The 17,444-nt window shown below is 39.9% G+C and overlaps 1 protein-coding gene across 4 annotated transcripts in view; it reads left to right on the top strand.

Annotated features, from left to right (window-relative positions):
• Window positions 1–17,444, top strand: part of LOC118390195 (THO complex subunit 2-like) — a 70,363-nt gene continuing 52,919 nt past the window's right edge. The window contains exons 1-8 of one of the 4 annotated variants that reach the window (XM_035780521.2): window positions 1–271; window positions 1,532–1,587; window positions 1,853–1,944; window positions 13,632–13,683; window positions 13,820–13,890; window positions 15,675–15,796; window positions 16,381–16,514; window positions 16,847–17,007. In XM_035780521.2, the coding sequence (XP_035636414.1) occupies window positions 186–271; window positions 1,532–1,587; window positions 1,853–1,944; window positions 13,632–13,683; window positions 13,820–13,890; window positions 15,675–15,796; window positions 16,381–16,514; window positions 16,847–17,007 (774 nt within the window). In that variant the 5' untranslated portion in view covers window positions 1–185. The remainder of the gene's footprint in view (window positions 272–1,531; window positions 1,588–1,852; window positions 1,945–13,631; window positions 13,684–13,819; window positions 13,891–15,674; window positions 15,797–16,380; window positions 16,515–16,846; window positions 17,008–17,444) is intronic. The other 3 variants (XM_035780520.2, XM_035780519.2, XM_035780518.2) reach the window with 3 other exon arrangements.

The following is a 17,444-nucleotide window of genomic DNA, read 5'->3' as shown; positions in this document are numbered from 1 at the left end:
ATTTGTTATCCTTACACTAGTTAGTATACGTCATATTATATCTTTTTTTTATTGTAGCATTGTCATTTTAGGCTTCCAACAGTTATTTGTGGTTAAATTTGACTGGAAGACCTGAAATGTATTTGGCGTCCCACGATGCACTGGTTTGCATTCTTTGACCCGGCATTCAGCTAGACATCCGGGCTATGTGTGGTATTTTGGGGAAGATGGCGACACTTATCCTGCCTGCTGATTGGATCAAAAACTGGGAAAAATCTGGAAAACACGAGTTGTAAGTTGTACTATATTGTTAAATTGTGAAGACGAATGTCTTGTTTCGTTTTCCATAAGGGTTGTTGAGCCATGCAACCAGTTCCCATCGTTATCCTCGTACGAGACCTGGGCAATGTGAATTAGCAAACCTAGCATGCTAACTAGCTAACCCTACTTCAAACAGTGAGGCCATTTCACAATAGCAAGATACCGTTGCTGGGGTTCAATAATGTTGTTAGAAATTATAGTTTGGAACAGAATTCGACAGATTCCTTATGGAATTGATATAACAATTAATTTAACACAGTTGGCCTGGGTCATTCGATACGAACTAATTAGTTAGCTAACTTTCGAGTCCGCCGCCAGTCCCCCGAAGCAACTAGCTACAGTTGCGTATTGCTGTGAAAGCCAGTAGGCTAGCTAGTTAACGTTAGCTAAGCAGCTAATGATGCAGGTTAGCCTGGTAGTTGACCCTGTACATTATAACGTTAGCTAGTAGTTACCCAATGTAGCTAACTAGCTAGTTGGTAAGATAACTTCATGAACAGTGAGCTAGCTACTGCATCACACAACGTGCAATTGGTGATCACATAATAAGCTAACTAGCTAGCGACGCACACCCAGCAAGCTGATTATGCTGGCACCTCATTCTGATTCTTGCTACACGAAAACATTAGCAAGCTAGCTCGTTAGCCACTTTGTTTAGAATAGCCACCACCTGTATGGATTAACGAGCACGCTTCTGATATTTTAGGTAATACATGGTTCCCAGGCAGTTATCACTTTGTCTACACATTTTCTATCATCATGGTAATTTTTATGGTAATCCCTAACTAGCTAGGTAGCTAACGGTACTGAATTGAAAACATGTCGTCGACTGAGTTAGCTTGTATGGGGGCGATTTCGATTGATTTAATAATTTACTTACAGGAACAGTTAGGGTTAAGTGTTTTGCTCAAGGGCACACCAGTTGGCATTGGTAAGTATTTAGTCTTCAAGCTCTCTAGTAACTGGACATTCCAGTTTTGACAATGTTTTAAATTGCCATATGAAACAATGCTCAGAATGGCGTCCTCATAAAACAATAACGTCTGTTAGTTACAGTATTATATGCAGTGTTATTATTAGAGGCTGACATTAAGCTGTCTGCAATACACTACACATTATGTATATACTACCGTACACTACTACTAACTGTACCAGCTATGATCATTTAGATAACTAGTCACTGAAAATAAACTAGCTAATATAAAGTCACCTTTTCCCCTTCTCTGTTCAGTGTACAACTATGTAAGAATCTTGCAGACAAAACCAATCATGACAGCATAATAAAAGGTATGTACCGCTCTGTGATATTTGAAAGAACAGTATGCATGTTAGTTTTGATACAATTGAGTACAATTGCTACGTGAAATTAAGATGTACTATTCATTCAATGATGGGTTCTCGCTATGTCACGTGTCATCTAATGTTCTTATAGCATCATACCAAGCTTATATCTCAACAACTCTACGGTTGACTGTTTGTGAGTAGGTCTAAAACTGACACATTGTATTGGGAATAATTCTCTTCCCGTTTGCCTCATCCCTTCATTCTGTAGATATACAGGCTGCTTTGTATGAACTCTGCTGGCATGTCGTACAAGGGAACTTCAAGCTGGACCTCGCTGCTAGCGTCCTCAGTGACATGATGGTATGTATGGCCTTGTTGAAGTCCTCTCATTGTCTGCAATGTCTGTCATCCCAGAAAACCTGCCATGCGTTTTGAGGATTTTGTGGCCTATACAATAGTCCTTTTAGTGAAAACATAGACTCGCACAGTATCTGGAGTGATGTGTATGTAGTTCTTATTTTCTGGTTAGTAAAGATGCACTATACAGAATCAGCATCTGTCTTGTTTTTCTAGATATACAGTGCCTTCGGAAAGTAATCATACCACTTGACTTTTTCAAAATGCTATGTTACAGCCTTGTTCTAAATTTTAATTATTAAAAAATATATATATTTAAAAATATATATATATATATATATATATATATATTTGTTTTAATATATATATTTTTTAATAATTAAAAAATATATATATATGGGATGGACCAGCTTTAGTAGATTGTTGCTTCCATCAATGTAATTGTCTGCATCATTTCCAATCCCCCATATATTTTTGGGGTATGTGTGTGTGTACAGTTGAAGTTGTAAGTTTACATGCACTTAGGTTGGAGTCATTAAAACACATTTTTCAACCACTCCACCAATGTTTTGTTAACAAACAAGTTTTGCCAAGTCCGATAGGACATCTACTTTGTGCATGACACAAGTAATTTTCCCAACAATACAGACAGATTATTTCACTTATATTTCCCTGTATCACAATTCCAGTGGGTCAGACGTTTACATAGAATAAGTTGACTGTGCCTTTAAACAGCTTGGAAAATTCCAGAAAATGGTGTCATGGCTTTAGAAGCTTTTGATAGGCAAATTGACATCATTTGAGTCAATTGGAGGTGTACCTGTGGATGTATTTCAAGGCCTACCTTCAAACTCAGTGCCACTTTGGTTGACATCATGGGAAAATGAAAAGAAATCAGCCAATACTTCAGAAAAAAAATTGTAGACCTCCACAAGTCTGGTTCATCCCTGGGACTTTCCAAACACCTGTACAAACAATAGTACGCAAGTATAAACACCATGGTACCACGCAGCCGTCATACCGTTCAGGAAGGAGACGCGTTCTGTCTCCTAGAGAAAAGGTGAAAGTCAATCCCAGAACAACAGCAAAGGACCCTGTGAAGATGCTGGAGGAAACGGGTACAAAATAATCTATATCCACAGTAAAACGAATCCTATATCGACATAACCTGAAAAGCTGCTCAGCAAGGAAGAAGCCACTGCTCCAAAACCGCCATAAAAAAGCGGGACTACGGTTTGCAACTGCACATGGGGACAAAGATCGTACTTTTTGGAGAAATGTTCTCTGATCTGATAAAACAAAAATGGAACTGTTTGGCCATAATGACCATCGTTGTGTTTGGAGGAAAAAGGGGGAGGCTTGCAAGCAAAAGAACACCATCCCAACCGTGAAGCACGGGGGTGGCAGCATCATGTTGTGGGGGTGCTTTGCTGCGGGAGGGACTGATTCACTTCACAAAATAGATGGCATTATGAGGATGGAAAATTATGTGGATATATTCAAGCAACATCTCAAGACCTCAGTCAGGAAGTTAAAGCTTGGTTGCAAATGGGTCTTCCAAATGGACAATGACCCCAAGCATACTTGTAAAATGGCTTAAGAACAACAAAGTCAAGGTATTGGAGTGGCCATCGCAAAGCCCTGACCTCAATCCCATAGAAGGTTTGTGGGCAGAACTATAAAAAAGTGTGTGAGAACAAGGAGGCCTACAAACCTGACTCAGTTTCATCAGCTCTGTCAGGAGGAATGGGCCAAAATTGTAGGCTACCCAAAACGTTTGACCCAAGTTAAACAATTTAAAGGCAATGCTACCAAATACTAATTGAGTGTATGTAAACTTCTGATCCACTGGGAATGTGATGAAAGAAATAAAAGCTGAAATAAATCATTCCCTCTACTGTTATTCTGACATTTCACATTCTTAAAATGAAGTGGTGATCCTAACTGATTTTTATAAGATTAAATGTCAGGAATTATGAAAGTTTAAATGTATTTAGCTAAGGTGTATGTAAACTTCTGACTTCAACTGTACATGCATGTTTGCATTTTTTTTAATATACCTTTTTATTATTCCCCGCAAACCCTACAACTTTTCCCCCAATTGGAGTAAACTAATAAACAATAACACTTAGGCTTCTACCTTTAGTTTATACATACTATACACATTTTACAGACACAGTCTATTTTACAATAGTTGTATTTTTAGTTTTTAGTCCTGGCCTTCCTCTATTTCTGATGTCGATCCAGTTTATCTATTTGTAACTATGCTATTTCACAAAATGTCTGAACCTTTGTTTCCTTTTATCTTATTGTTATTAGTCACACCCTTCAGCTCTGTTCAACCCCTCCCATCTATCTCTGAACACCATCCATTTTGGATTTCTATTTGCCATATATTTTTCAACTGTGCTGTGATGCTTCACAAAAGTACTGAACCTTTCTATTCTCATAGCTACTACAGACTGTAAATTAAAGAAACATTTTTGCTAAAATAGTAAAATATAGTAATTATATTATTGATTATGACTATGACTTTTCAAATAACCCAGCATTGTTATCTGCAGCGTTAGTTCTAGGTAAATGTTGCCATTCTTGGACCTGTGACCAAAAACGAGCTACATATGACAATACCAAAATAATTTATCTAATGACTCTGCCTCCTTGCAGCAAAATCTGCAGAGCTGGGAAGGTTGTATCCCCTATATATATAACATTCTATATGTTGCAAGAATTTTGTATAATTAAAATAGAAAAATGCACCGTTTTGACTCTTGCGTCGTTTTGCTTGTCAATTCATAAACCACGTGCCATGGAATTACATTTACATTTACATTTAAGTCATTTAGCAGACGCTCTTATCCAGAGCGACTTACAAATTGGTGCATACACCTTATGACATCCAGTGGAACAGCCACTTACAATAGTGCATCTAAATCTTTTAGGGGGGTGAGAAGGATTACTTACCCTATCCTAGGTATTCCTTGAAGAGGTGGGGTTTCAGGTGTCTCCGGAAGGTGGTGATTGACTCCGCTGTCCTGGCGTCGTGAGGGAGTTTGTTCCACCATTGGGGGCCAGAGCAGCGAACAGTTTTGACTGGGCTGAGCGGGAACTGTACTTCCTCAGTGGTAGGGAGGCGAGCAGGCCAGAGGTGGATGAACGCAGTGCCCTTGTTTGGGTGTAGGGCCTGATCAGAGCCTGGAGGTACTGAGGTGCCGTTCCCCTCACAGCTCCGTAGGCAAGCACCATGGTCTTGTAGCGGATGCGAGCTTCAACTGGAAGCCAGTGGAGAGAGCGGAGGAGCGGGGTGACGTGAGAGAACTTGGGAAGGTTGAACACCAGACGGGCTGCGGCGTTCTGGATGAGTTGTAGGGGTTTAATGGCACAGGCAGGGAGCCCAGCCAACAGCGAGTTGCAGTAATCAAGACGGGAGATGACAAGTGCCTGGATTAGGACCTGCGCCGCTTCCTGTGTGAGGCAGGGTCGTACTCTGCGGATGTTGTAGAGCATGAACCTACAGGAACGGGACACCGCCTTGATGTTAGTTGAGAACGACAGGGTGTTGTCCAGGATCACGCCAAGGTTCTTAGCGCTCTGGGAGGAGGACACAATGGAGTTGTCAACCGTGATGGCGAGATCATGGAACGGGCAGTCCTTCCCCGGGAGGAAGAGGAGCTCCGTCTTGCTGAGGTTCAGCTTGAGGTGGTGATCCGTCATCCACACTGATATGTCTGCCAGACATGCAGAGATGCGATTCGCCACCTGGTCATCAGAAGGGGGAAAGGAGAAGATTAATTGTGTGTCGTCTGCATAGCAATGATAGGAGAGACCATGTGAGGTTATGACAGAGCCAAGTGACTTGGTGTATAGCGAGAATAAGAGAGGGCCTAGAACAGAGCCCTGGGGGACACCAGTGGTGAGGGCGCGTGGTGAGGAGACAGATTCTCGCCACGCCATTTGGTCCATCAAACTATTTTGCAATTTATACGGCACAACTGTCCATTTTTTGGTCCTTAAATGAAACTGGTATATATTTTTGTTTATCACAATTTTCTTTAACCATTTTTGGACGATAATGCAGGGCCAACAGACAAGTTCCTTGCTTTTCTCCCCTTCTACTTTTCTCTTCCATTTTTGTGGTAATGCTGGAATTAGTTGGTTGTAATTTTGGGTAGAGCAGACATTTCCATATGTCTGTGTTAGCTGCATGTGTGACAACTCCACCAGTCCTATTTATGATATAATTTACAAAGATTTTTACCCTTTAAAAAAATATATATATACATATGTTTTTTTTTATCCATTAGTATATTGGAGTTTAACCAAAATATTTGTTGTATAATTTGTTCTGTGTTTTCATGTGGTTTAAACTGAAATTGTATCCAACAATCCAATGCTTGTTTAAAAAATAACGATATTTTGGATATGATTTATTTTCAAATAAACGAAAGTGAGCAGTTGTAATCTGATAAAGGGAAAACGGCCATTCTTGAACATGGGGTGAGACATTCATACGAATTTACGAGAGAATCATTTCGCATTTAAGTATAACTTTTGTATGACTGATGCCTTTAGTGAGAGGACATATTTGTTATATAAATAGGCCCTTTTAATTTTGTCTGGCTTGCCATTCCAAATTAAATTGACGATTGTTTGATCACATAATTTCAAAAGCAGGTCACTAGGTGTAGACAAAACCATAAGCAAATAGGTAAACTGTGATATGACTAAAGAGTTAATCAGGGAGATTTTTCCACAAATGGAGAAATATTTTCCTTTCCACAGTAGCAAGATCTATTTTTGTTAACTTTCTATAAAAATGTCTTTCTTTCGGGATATGTATACCGACCACATCCCTGTCAGACCATTCTATTGGTAAACTACACGGTATTGTAAAAGTAGCATTTTCTTTGTGATCCAATACGTAATACTTATCATAATTTGGTTTTAATCCAGAGAGGTTAGAAAAAGTATCTAGATCCTCTGAGGCTGTGGAGGGATTCTAATTGTGGTTTTAAAAGAAAACATGAATCATGAGCGTACAATGACACCTTTTTGTTTTTAAGCCATGGATTTCTAATCCCTTAATATTATTGTTGGATCAAATTGTAACAGCTAACATTTCAATGGCAATAACAAATAGATATGCCAATAGTGTACAACCTTGTTTTACTCATCTTGACAGTTTAAAACTTTCTTAGATGTAGCCGTTATTTACTATTTTACACCTAGGGTTACTATACATAACTTTAACCTTTCTAGCGGAACCCCTCGACAACATTCCTCTGAAAAGGCAGCGCGCAAAATTCAAAAATATTTTTTAGAAATGTACATTTCACACATTAACAAGTCCAATACAGCAAATGAAAGATAAACATCTTGTTAATCTACCCATCGTGTTCAATTTCAAAAATGCTTTACAACGACAGCACCACATATGATTATGTTAGATCATAGCCAAGTCGAAAAAACACAGCCATTTCCAGCCAAAGATATGTGTCACAAAAAGCAGAAATATAGATAAAATTCATCACTAACCTTTGATAATCTTCATTAGATGACACTCATAGGACATCATGTTTCATAATACATGTATGTTTTGTTCGATAATGTGCATATTTATATCCAAAAATCTCAGTTTACATTGGCACCTTACGTGCAGTAATGTTTTGATTCCAAAACATCCAGTGATTTTGCAGAAATACTTATAATAAACATTGATAAAAGATACAAGTGTTATTCACAGAATTAAAGATAAACTTCTCCTTAATGCAACCGCTGTGTCAGATTTTTTTATTTTTATTACGGAAAAAGCATAATCTGATAACGGCGCTCAGAACCCAAAACAGCCAGAGGAATATCCACCATGTTGTGTAGTCAACAGAAGTCAAAAATAGCATTATAAATATTCACTTACCTTTGATCTTCATCAGAATGCACTCCCAGGAATCCCAGTTCCACAATAAATGTTTGTTTTGTTCGATAATGTCCATAATTTATGTCCAAATACCTCCTTTTTGTTTGCGCATTTAGCCCAGTAATCCAAAATCATGACGCGCGATCACTAAGAGCAGACGAAAAGTCAATGAGTTCCGTTACAGTCCGTAGAAACATCTCAAACGATGTATAGAATCAATCTTTAGGATAATTTTAACATAAATCTTCAATAATGTTCCAACTGGAGAATTCCTTTGTCTGTAGAATTGCGATGGAACAGAGCTCGCTCTCACGTGAACGTGCGTCACGAGTGCAAGGCATTCTGGCAGACCTCTGACTCATTCCCCTCTCATTCGGCCCCACTTCAAAGTAGAAGCATCAAACAAGGTTCTAAAGACTGTTGACATCTAGTGGAAGCCTTAGGAAGTGCAACATTACCAATATCCCACTGTATCTTTAATAGGGAATGAGTTGAAAAACGACCAACCTCAGATTTCCCACATCCTGGTTGGATTTTTTTCTCAGGTTTTTGCCTGCCATATGAGTTCTGTTATACTCACAGACATAATTCAAACAGTTTTAGAAACTTCAGATTGTTTTCTATCCAAATCTACTGATGATATGCATATATTAGCAATTGGGCCTGAGTAGCAGACAGTTTACTCTGGGAACCTTATTCATCCAAGCTACTCAATACTGTCCCCAGCCATAACAAGTTAAGCCCCTGCCATGTATATCTCACTAGGTCAGGGTATTTAAGCCTCTGTATATCCACTAATTCCAATATATCCATGACATTAATGAATTCCTTAAGTGCGTGAGGGGGATAGTTTAATGTAATTTCCTTTACAGGCCGTGGAGGTATTTACAAACATATTAAAATCTCCCACCATAATAAAGTCTAGTGTACATACTACCTCAACGAATCGGTGCTCCCGCACATTGACTCTGTATCGGTAGCCCCTGTATATAGTGTGTCTCTTGTTATTTTACTTCTGCTTTTTAGTTACTTGTTACTTTTATCTCTTTATTCTTATCCCTATTTTTTAAAACTGCATTGTTGGTTAGGGTTTTGTAAGTAAGCATTTCACTGTTTCACCTATTGTATTCAGCGCATGTGACAAATACATTTTTATTTGATTTGGTGTTGCTTGGTATAGTTGATAAATTATTATATATTTTCAAAGAAGCTTGGATCATTATTCGGACCGTAAGCCATATCTGTTTATGTTCTAATAACATATTTAAAATCATCCACTACCTTGAGGATCTGTTTGGACAATTTGCTCATTTGGATCAAAATTACTGTTAATTAATATCATCACCACTTTTGAATTTCTTTACCCATGGGAGAAATATATTATCCCCCCCAGTCCTTTTCCCACAAAACTTTATCTAAAATTGTTGAATGAGTTTCCTGTAAATGTCTCTTGTAGCCAGGTCAAATTGTCCTCTCTTATCGTCTGCTAAGCCATTACAATTATAACTGGCTATACTTATTTCACTAATTACCATAATGAGACACAAGTTTCAATTCTATTTATCATGATATATGTTTGTAAACGTACCATTAAAAAGTAACATGATGATTGAGTGTCTATATAGCTGTACCATGATATTTGCGTTGCTACTAAGTAAATCTCCAATTGGTCCCCATTATTCCACCCACTAAAACCACTCATCATCCCGAGTTGGGTTGTCATCCCAATGCCCGGCAGACCACCCCGGATCCCAGGGCCCCGGAGAGACTGGAACCCATCCTTCGAAACGAGCACACAGTGCCACCCACAGAACAGAAGCAGATCAAACGCACTTCCATCACCCTCACCTCGATTTGGATTTTATATAGAGCCATGAAAAAATATATGTATTTTTAAAAATCCTGTTATTTTCCATAATTAGCAATTAATATTTGTAGTAATGTAGGCGGTTTATGCAAAGGATTTTTACCTCCCACCAGTCTCACCATTACCAAAATTACATTATGGCAAGCAATTATTGTGATTCATCCTATATTGTCCCTAACATCTTTTACTCCCTCGCAACAGTTGTGGCACACACGCACCACCCACACACACTACCAAACATAGTCTCAGATTCTCAACAGTTGCACCATCCCAGAGCCTAACTCAAGAAAGGTAGTGATTTACGAATGCATATAGAGTTGCAGCTGTTTGAGAAGGCAGGCAAAACTGAGCAAAAAGTAGGCAAAAATGAGTTGATTTGATTAACCATTGTCACGTCCTAGGTGATGGAGGTCAGATACACCCCGTTCCCCTGAAACAGCCACACATGGTCCCCCGTTGTGACCATATTCTCAAGCATCTCTGTGCAGTCAGACCTTTGATTTTGTGCCACCATGGCCACAATAATATGCCCCCTCTGAATGTCCGAGTGACCCCCTGCCCATGGGTTACTGCAGCTAGTGTTGCCAGCACTGCCACTGCCTGGGTGGGGGCCATATTTATTCATTCATTTGTAATAATGACAATTACAACAATACTGAATGAACACTTATTTTAACTTAATATAATACATCAATAAAATCAATTTAGCCTCAAATAAATAATGAAACATTTTCAATTTGGTTTAAATAATGCAAAAACAAAGTGTTGGAGAAGAAAGTAAAGTGCAATATGTGCTATGTAAGAACATATGAAATTCGGTGGTTCCTTTTAACACGAGTCTTCAATATTCCCAGGTAAGAAGTTTTAGGTTGTAGTTATTATAGGAGTTATAGGACCCTTTCCCTCTATACCATTTGTATTTCATTAACCTTTGACTATTAGATGTTCTTATAGGCACTTTAGTATTGCCAGGGTAACAGTATAGCTTCCGTCCCTCTCCTCGCTCCTCCCTGGGCTCGAACCAGCAACACAACGACAACAGCCACCATCGAAGCAGCATTACACATGCAGAGCAAGGGGAACAACTACTAGAAGGCTCAGAGCGAGTGACGTTTGAAACGCTATTAGCGCGCCCTAACTAGCTAGCCATTTCACTTCAGTTACACCAGCCTCATCTCGGGAGTTGATAGGCTTGAAGTCATAAACAGCGCAATGCTTGACGCACAACGAAGAGCTGCTGGCAAAACACAAAGTGCTGTTTGAATTAATGTTTACGCGCCTGTTTCTGCCTAACACCGCTCAGTCAGATTATATGCAACGCAGGACACGCTAGATAATATCTAGTAATATCATCAACCATGTGAGGTTAACTAGTGATTATGATTGATTGTTTTTTATAAGATAAGTTGAATGCTAGCTAGCAACTGACCTTTGCTTACTGCATTTGCGTAACAGGCGTCTCCTTGTGGAGTGCATTGAGAGAGAGGCAGGTCGTTAGCCTAGTGGTTAGAGTGTTGGACTAGTAACCGGAAAGTTGCAAGTTCAAATCCCCGAGCTGACAAGGTACAATTCTGTCGTTCTGCCCCTGAACAGGCAGTTAACCCACGGTTCCTAGGCCGTCATTGAAAATAAGAATGTGTTCTTAACTATATAAATAATAATAATAACTGACTTGCCTAGTTAAATAAAGGTTAAAAAAAAATAATAATAAAAATTAAAAATAAATTGCGTTGGACTAGTTAACTGTAAGGTTGCAAGATTGGATCCCCCGAGCTGACAAGGTGAAAATCTGTCTTTCTGCCCCTGAACGAGGCAGTTAACCCACCGTTCCTAGGCTGTCATTGAAAATAAGAATGTGTTCTTAACTGACTTGCCTAGTTAAATAAGGGTAAAAAAAATAATAATAATAATAAAAATTAAAAATAAATTGCGTTGGACTAGTTAGCCTTATTCTAAAATTGATTAAATTATTAAACAATACCCCATAATGACAAAGCAAAAACAGGTTTTTAGATATTTTTGCAAATTTATTACAAATAAACTGAACCCTTTACTCAGTACTTTGTTGAAGCACCTTTTGGCAGCAATTACAGCCTCGAGTCTTCTTGGGTATGACGCTACAACCTTGGCACACCTGTATTAGGGGAGTTTCTCCCATTCTTCTCTGCAGATCCTATCAAACTCTGTCAGGTTCGATGGGGAGCGTCGCTGCACAGCTATTTTCAGGTCTCTCCAGAGATGTTTGATCGTGTTCAAGTCCGGGCTCTGGCGCAGTCACTCAAGGATATTCAGAGACTTGTCCCGAAGCCAATCCTGCGTTGTCTTGGCTGTGTGTTTACGGTTGATGTCCTGTTGGAAGGTGGACCTTCGCCCCAGGTCCTGAGCCCTATGGAGCAGGTTTTCATCAAGGATCTCTCTGTACTTTGCTCCGTTCATCTTTGCCTCGATCCTGACTAGTCTCTCAGTCCCTGCCACTGAAAAACACCCCCACAGCATGATGCTTCACACCATGCTTCACCGTAGGGATGGTGCCAGATTTCCTCCAGAGGTGACGCTAGGCATTCAGGCCGAAGAGGTCAATCTTGGTTTCATCAGACCAGAGAATTTTGTTTTTCATGGTCAGAGTTTTTAGGTGCCTTTTGGCTATCATGTGGCTTCAGTCTGGCCACTCTACCATAAAGGCCTGATTATTTGAGTGCTGCAGAGATTGTTGTCCTTTTGGAAGGTTCTCCCATCTCCGTGAGCATTGGATTGTTGGTCACCTCCCTGACCAGGGCCCTTCTCCCCTGATTGCTCAGTTTGGCTGGGTGGCCAGCTTTAGGAAGCGTCTTGGTGGTTCCAAACCTCTTCCTTTTAAGAATGATGGAAGCCACTGGCCTTGGGGACCTTCAATGCTGCAGATCTATGCCTCGACACAATCCTGTCTCAGAGCTCTACGGACAATCCCTTCGACCTCAAGGCTTGATATTTGCTCTGACATGCACTGTCAAATGTGGGACCTTATATAGCCAGGTGTGAGCCTTTCCAAATCATGTCCAATCAATTGAATTTACCACAGCTGGACTCCAAGTTGTAGAAATTTCAAGAATGATCCATGGAAACAGGATGCATTTCGAGTCTCATAGCAAAGGGTCTGAATACTTATGTAAATAAGGTATTTCTGTTATTTTTTAAATGTGCAAAGTTTTCTAAAAACCTGTTTCACTTTGTCGTTATGTGGTGTGTGTCGATCGATGAGGAAAATAATTAATTTAATCAATTTTAGAATAAAGCTGTAATGTAACAAAATGTGGAAAAAGTCAAGGCGTCTGAATACTTTCCGAATGCACTGAATCAAGAGAACATCCCTACTGCCTTTGATCTGGCTAACTCACTAAACACATGGTTCATTTGTAAATGATGTTGGAGTGTGCCCCTGGCTCTCCGTAATTAAATAAAACATTTATGAAATGGTTCCGTCTGATCCTGTTTAATATAAGGAATTTGAAAATATGTATACTTTTAATTTTACTTTTGATATCTTAGTATATTTTATAAATTACAATTACTTTTGATACTTAAGTATATTTAAAAGCAAATACTTTACTTCTACTCGAGTAGTATTTTACTGGGTGACTTTCCATTCACTTGAGGCATTTTCTATTACGGCATCTTTTACTCAAGTATGATGTTTGGGGACTTTTTCCACTACTGCAGACAAGGTACACTTGCACCTGTGCTAGAAGAAAACAGTGTTCCCTTTTGCTCACAAGCCAATTCATTAATCTTGAACTGAACCTTGTGCTTTGCTTGTAAAGAAAGCTAAATGACACGTATGGAACTTCTCTATCAGCAAACAAAAGTAATTGAGAATTTACCTTTTTTAATAATGTATACCTTGAATGCTTCTGATTTCTTGTTTATTTCCAGGAACTGCGCGATGACATGCCATCCATTTTAGCAGATGTTTTCAGTATACTGGGTGGGTATAACTCCAGTTTGGGCATATTGTGACAGTCATTTGCAATTTGTATGCCTAAATGTTTGTTTTTTTAATCAGTTGGCGAATTACTGTAATGTTATCATGATATTATGTTTTAATAATTAATTTTTGACAGACATAGAGACCAGTTCTTTGGAGGAAAAAAACAAACGCGACCATTACACCCAGCTAGTGGGAGCATGTCTGGTAGGTATATTTCAAGTTTTTACTGCAGGTGCAAAAATATGTTATCATGAAATGATGTCAAACTTTCACTAGGTGGTAGTATTGTTCAAACAAAACTCAACCTTTGTCTGTTGTATTTCCCATTGTAAGGCCAAAACACACAGTATTTGTTTCAAGCTTAATAAGAAAAACACTTTTTTTAATTGGCTCTGAATTTAGAATATTATAGTAATGTTTGATTCTCTTCACAAATGTTAAAAGTGCAATCAGCAGTTGGAACATCTATTTAAAAAACTACAACTTATGAATGATACTATGTAGAAATGGATTTTTATATATATTCCTCATTAACTTTGTTCAACTGTCGTATCCCATCAGAATCCAAAATACAGTGGGGCAAAAAAAGTATTTAGTCAACCACCAATTGTGCAAGTTCTCCCACTTAAAAAGATGAGAGGCCTGTAATTTTCATCATAGGTACACTTCAACTATGACAGACAAAATGGGGGAGAAGATCACATTGTAGGATTTTTAAAGAATTTATTTGCCTATTATGGTGTGTTGCAACCCGTCAGGATGTTGCAGCTGTATAACCTTTTGAGGATCTGAGGACCCAAATCTTTTCAGTCTCCTGAGGGGGAATAGGCGTTGTCGTGCCCTCTCTATGACTCTTTTTTGTGTTTGAACCATGATAGTTTGTTGGTGATGTGGACACCAAGGAACTTGAAGCTTTCTATCCGCTCCACTACAGCCCCATTGATGTGAATGGGGGCGTGCTCGGCCCACCTTTTCCTGTAGTCCACTATCAGCTTATTTGTCTTGCTCACATTGATGGAGAGGTTGTTGTCCTGGAACCACACTGCCAGGTCTCTGACCTCCCTATAAGTTGTCTCGTTGTCAGTGATCAGGCCTACCACCGTCGTGTCGTCAGCAAACTTACTGATGGTGTTGGAGTCATGCGTGGACAGGGAGTGAACAGGGCGTACAGGAAGGGTCTAAGCACGCACCCCTGATAGGCCCCTGCATTGAGTGTCAGCGTGGCAGATGTGTTGTTACCTACCCTTACCACCTGGGGGCAGCCCGTCAGGAAGTCAAGGATCCAGTTGCAGGGGGAGGTGTTTAGTTCCAGGGTCCTTAGATTAGTGATGAGTTTTGAGGGCACGAATGCTGAGCTCTGGTCAACAAACAGCATTCTGTTTTGTCCAGGTGGGAAAGGGCAGTGTGGAGTGCAATAGAGATTGTGTAATTTGTGGATCGGTATGCGAATTGTAGTCTAGGTTTTCTGGGAGGATAGTGTTGAGCCATGACCAACCTTTCAAAGCACTTCATGGCTACAGTCATGAGTGCTATAGGGTGGTAGTCATTTAGGCAGGTTACCTTGGCTTTCTTGGGCACAAAAACTATAGGGGTCTGCTGGAAATGTAGGTATTACAGACTCGGTAAGGGAGAGGTTGCCAGTGAAGACACTTGCTATTTGATTAGCGCATGCTCGTGAGTACACGTCCTGATAATCCGTCTGGCCCCGCCGCCTTGTGAATGTTGACATGTTTAAAGGTCTTACTCACATGTTGATATCATGTATGGTCAGTACTTGCATCCGTCGCTCTGTTTATGAATTTAAGAGTAGTTCTGTTTCTCCAGCCCCATCCCTCAGCTTTTTACCAAAACTGCGGGAGAACACTTTGTTTTTGTTTCAACTGCTGATTGCCACTTTAAATTTGCTATCATTCATAACCATATAAGATATATTTACCAGTCTTTGTATGACACTTGTCTGTTTTCCTCCCGCCCGCCCTCTCTGTCAGTTATTTGTGCCAGATGCCATCCTGAAGGAGAGACTGGACCCAGAGACCCTGGAGTCCCTAGGACTCATAAAGCAAGCCCATCAGTTCAACCAGAAAATCGTCAAAATCAAGACCAAGCTATTGTAAGTGGAGAAGTGACTTACTTTCATATGTAAAAAGCTAAAATCTGGTAATGTTCAGTGTCAAAAGGTCAACAGCGTAGTAAATTGGTCTGTCCAAGTAGCCAAATTAAAAACAGTGTTAAAGGTTAAAACCCACATAGTCACCCTCCAGAACCTGGGTTAGCTGCTGTTATCCCCAGGATAGGTCACGGCACATCTGTTACTCAGCTGGGCTGACTGTGGTTGCAAGGTTGCATCTTCATCCCTGTTTTATCCACCTCACAGCCGGTGGCTGTAGTGATTAATACGTGACTATTTACACTATAGGATGAAAGCTTTGCCACGAATGCCAAATGTAATTAATGTCAGCACAGAATGTAGATAATTGCATTACTTTAGTTGTTAATATTCTCTCAGGCTGTTGTTCAGACACTACTTTGTTGCAATACATGGTCATTCTGGCCGTATATTGTTATAATATTCTGTAATACACTAGAGACACAATAAATAATAATTTCATTCGCATTCAAATGTGGGCCTAAAATTGTCTCATGGTTGTGTAGTGTGTGGCCTCCTATATATTATTTTCAACTCTGTCCCCTTAGTTACAAGCAGCAGAAGTTCAACTTGCTAAGGGAAGAGAATGAGGGCTATGCCAAGCTGATCACTGAGCTGGGCCAAGACCTCTCAGGCAACATCACTAGCCACATCGTCCTAGAGAGCATCAAGTCCCTGATAGGTATGAAACCCCTCGTCTTTTTACATTGTCATCACATTCTCTACAGCCAAGACACAACTGCCCCTTGTGGCACTCTTTGATTTAGTGTGTTTTCTGTGACGGTTATGAATAATTTCTGAGATCAGCCCTGAAAGTAATGGAGATGAGAATTTTGGCAGAAGTGGTTTTTACAGTTTAAGTTGAGGATTGAAATGTTACCTGGGACGTGAATAGTTGCAGAACAGTATCTGACCAGTTAGACTCCCAAATAGGATTTACATAACACATCTCCATATTTGGTACCCAAGTTATTTGGATGTCATTTGTACACTTACCCCGTCTCCACCCTGCAGGATGCTTCAACCTGGACCCCAACCGCGTTCTGGACATCATCCTGGAGGTGTACGAGTGTCGCTCTGACCAGGATGAGTTCTTCCTGCCCCTCATCAAGTCCTACATGTGTGAACCCCTCACCCTCTGCCACATCCTGGGCTTCAAGTTCAAGTTCAACCAGGTGAGAGAGAGAGCAGACTCCCCACTGGACATTGACTGTCTGCACTCTGCAGCCTGTCTGAAACCTGCCACATAGAAACTGTACAAATGGGTATTTGTGAGGAGCTACCTGCACAAGAAGCAGAGAAATCCATAAACAATTTAAATGAAAAGACTTTGAGGTCTTATTGATGAGAACTTAAGTCTTGCCCAGGTTTGGAATTTTCTCCAGCTATTCTCCCTTGACCTGCAGGAATGAGGAAAAATGGTGCAGTCAGACCAGGTGTGAATAGTAATGCTGCCCGGCACTGGAATACACCCTTTAGCTCCAAATCAAATCAAATTGTATTTGTCACATACACATGGTTAGCAGATGTTAATGCGAGTGTAGCGAAATGCTTGTGCTTCTAGTTCCAACAATGCAGTCATAACCAACAAGTAATCTAACTAACAATTCTA

The sequence above is a fragment of the Oncorhynchus keta genome, chromosome 11 (assembly GCF_023373465.1).
Source record: "Oncorhynchus keta strain PuntledgeMale-10-30-2019 chromosome 11, Oket_V2, whole genome shotgun sequence".
NCBI classification, from domain to species: Eukaryota; Metazoa; Chordata; class Actinopteri; order Salmoniformes; family Salmonidae; genus Oncorhynchus; species Oncorhynchus keta.
The sequence above is the reverse complement of the archived record's forward strand: the minus strand, read 5'-3'. Positions and strand labels throughout refer to the sequence as shown.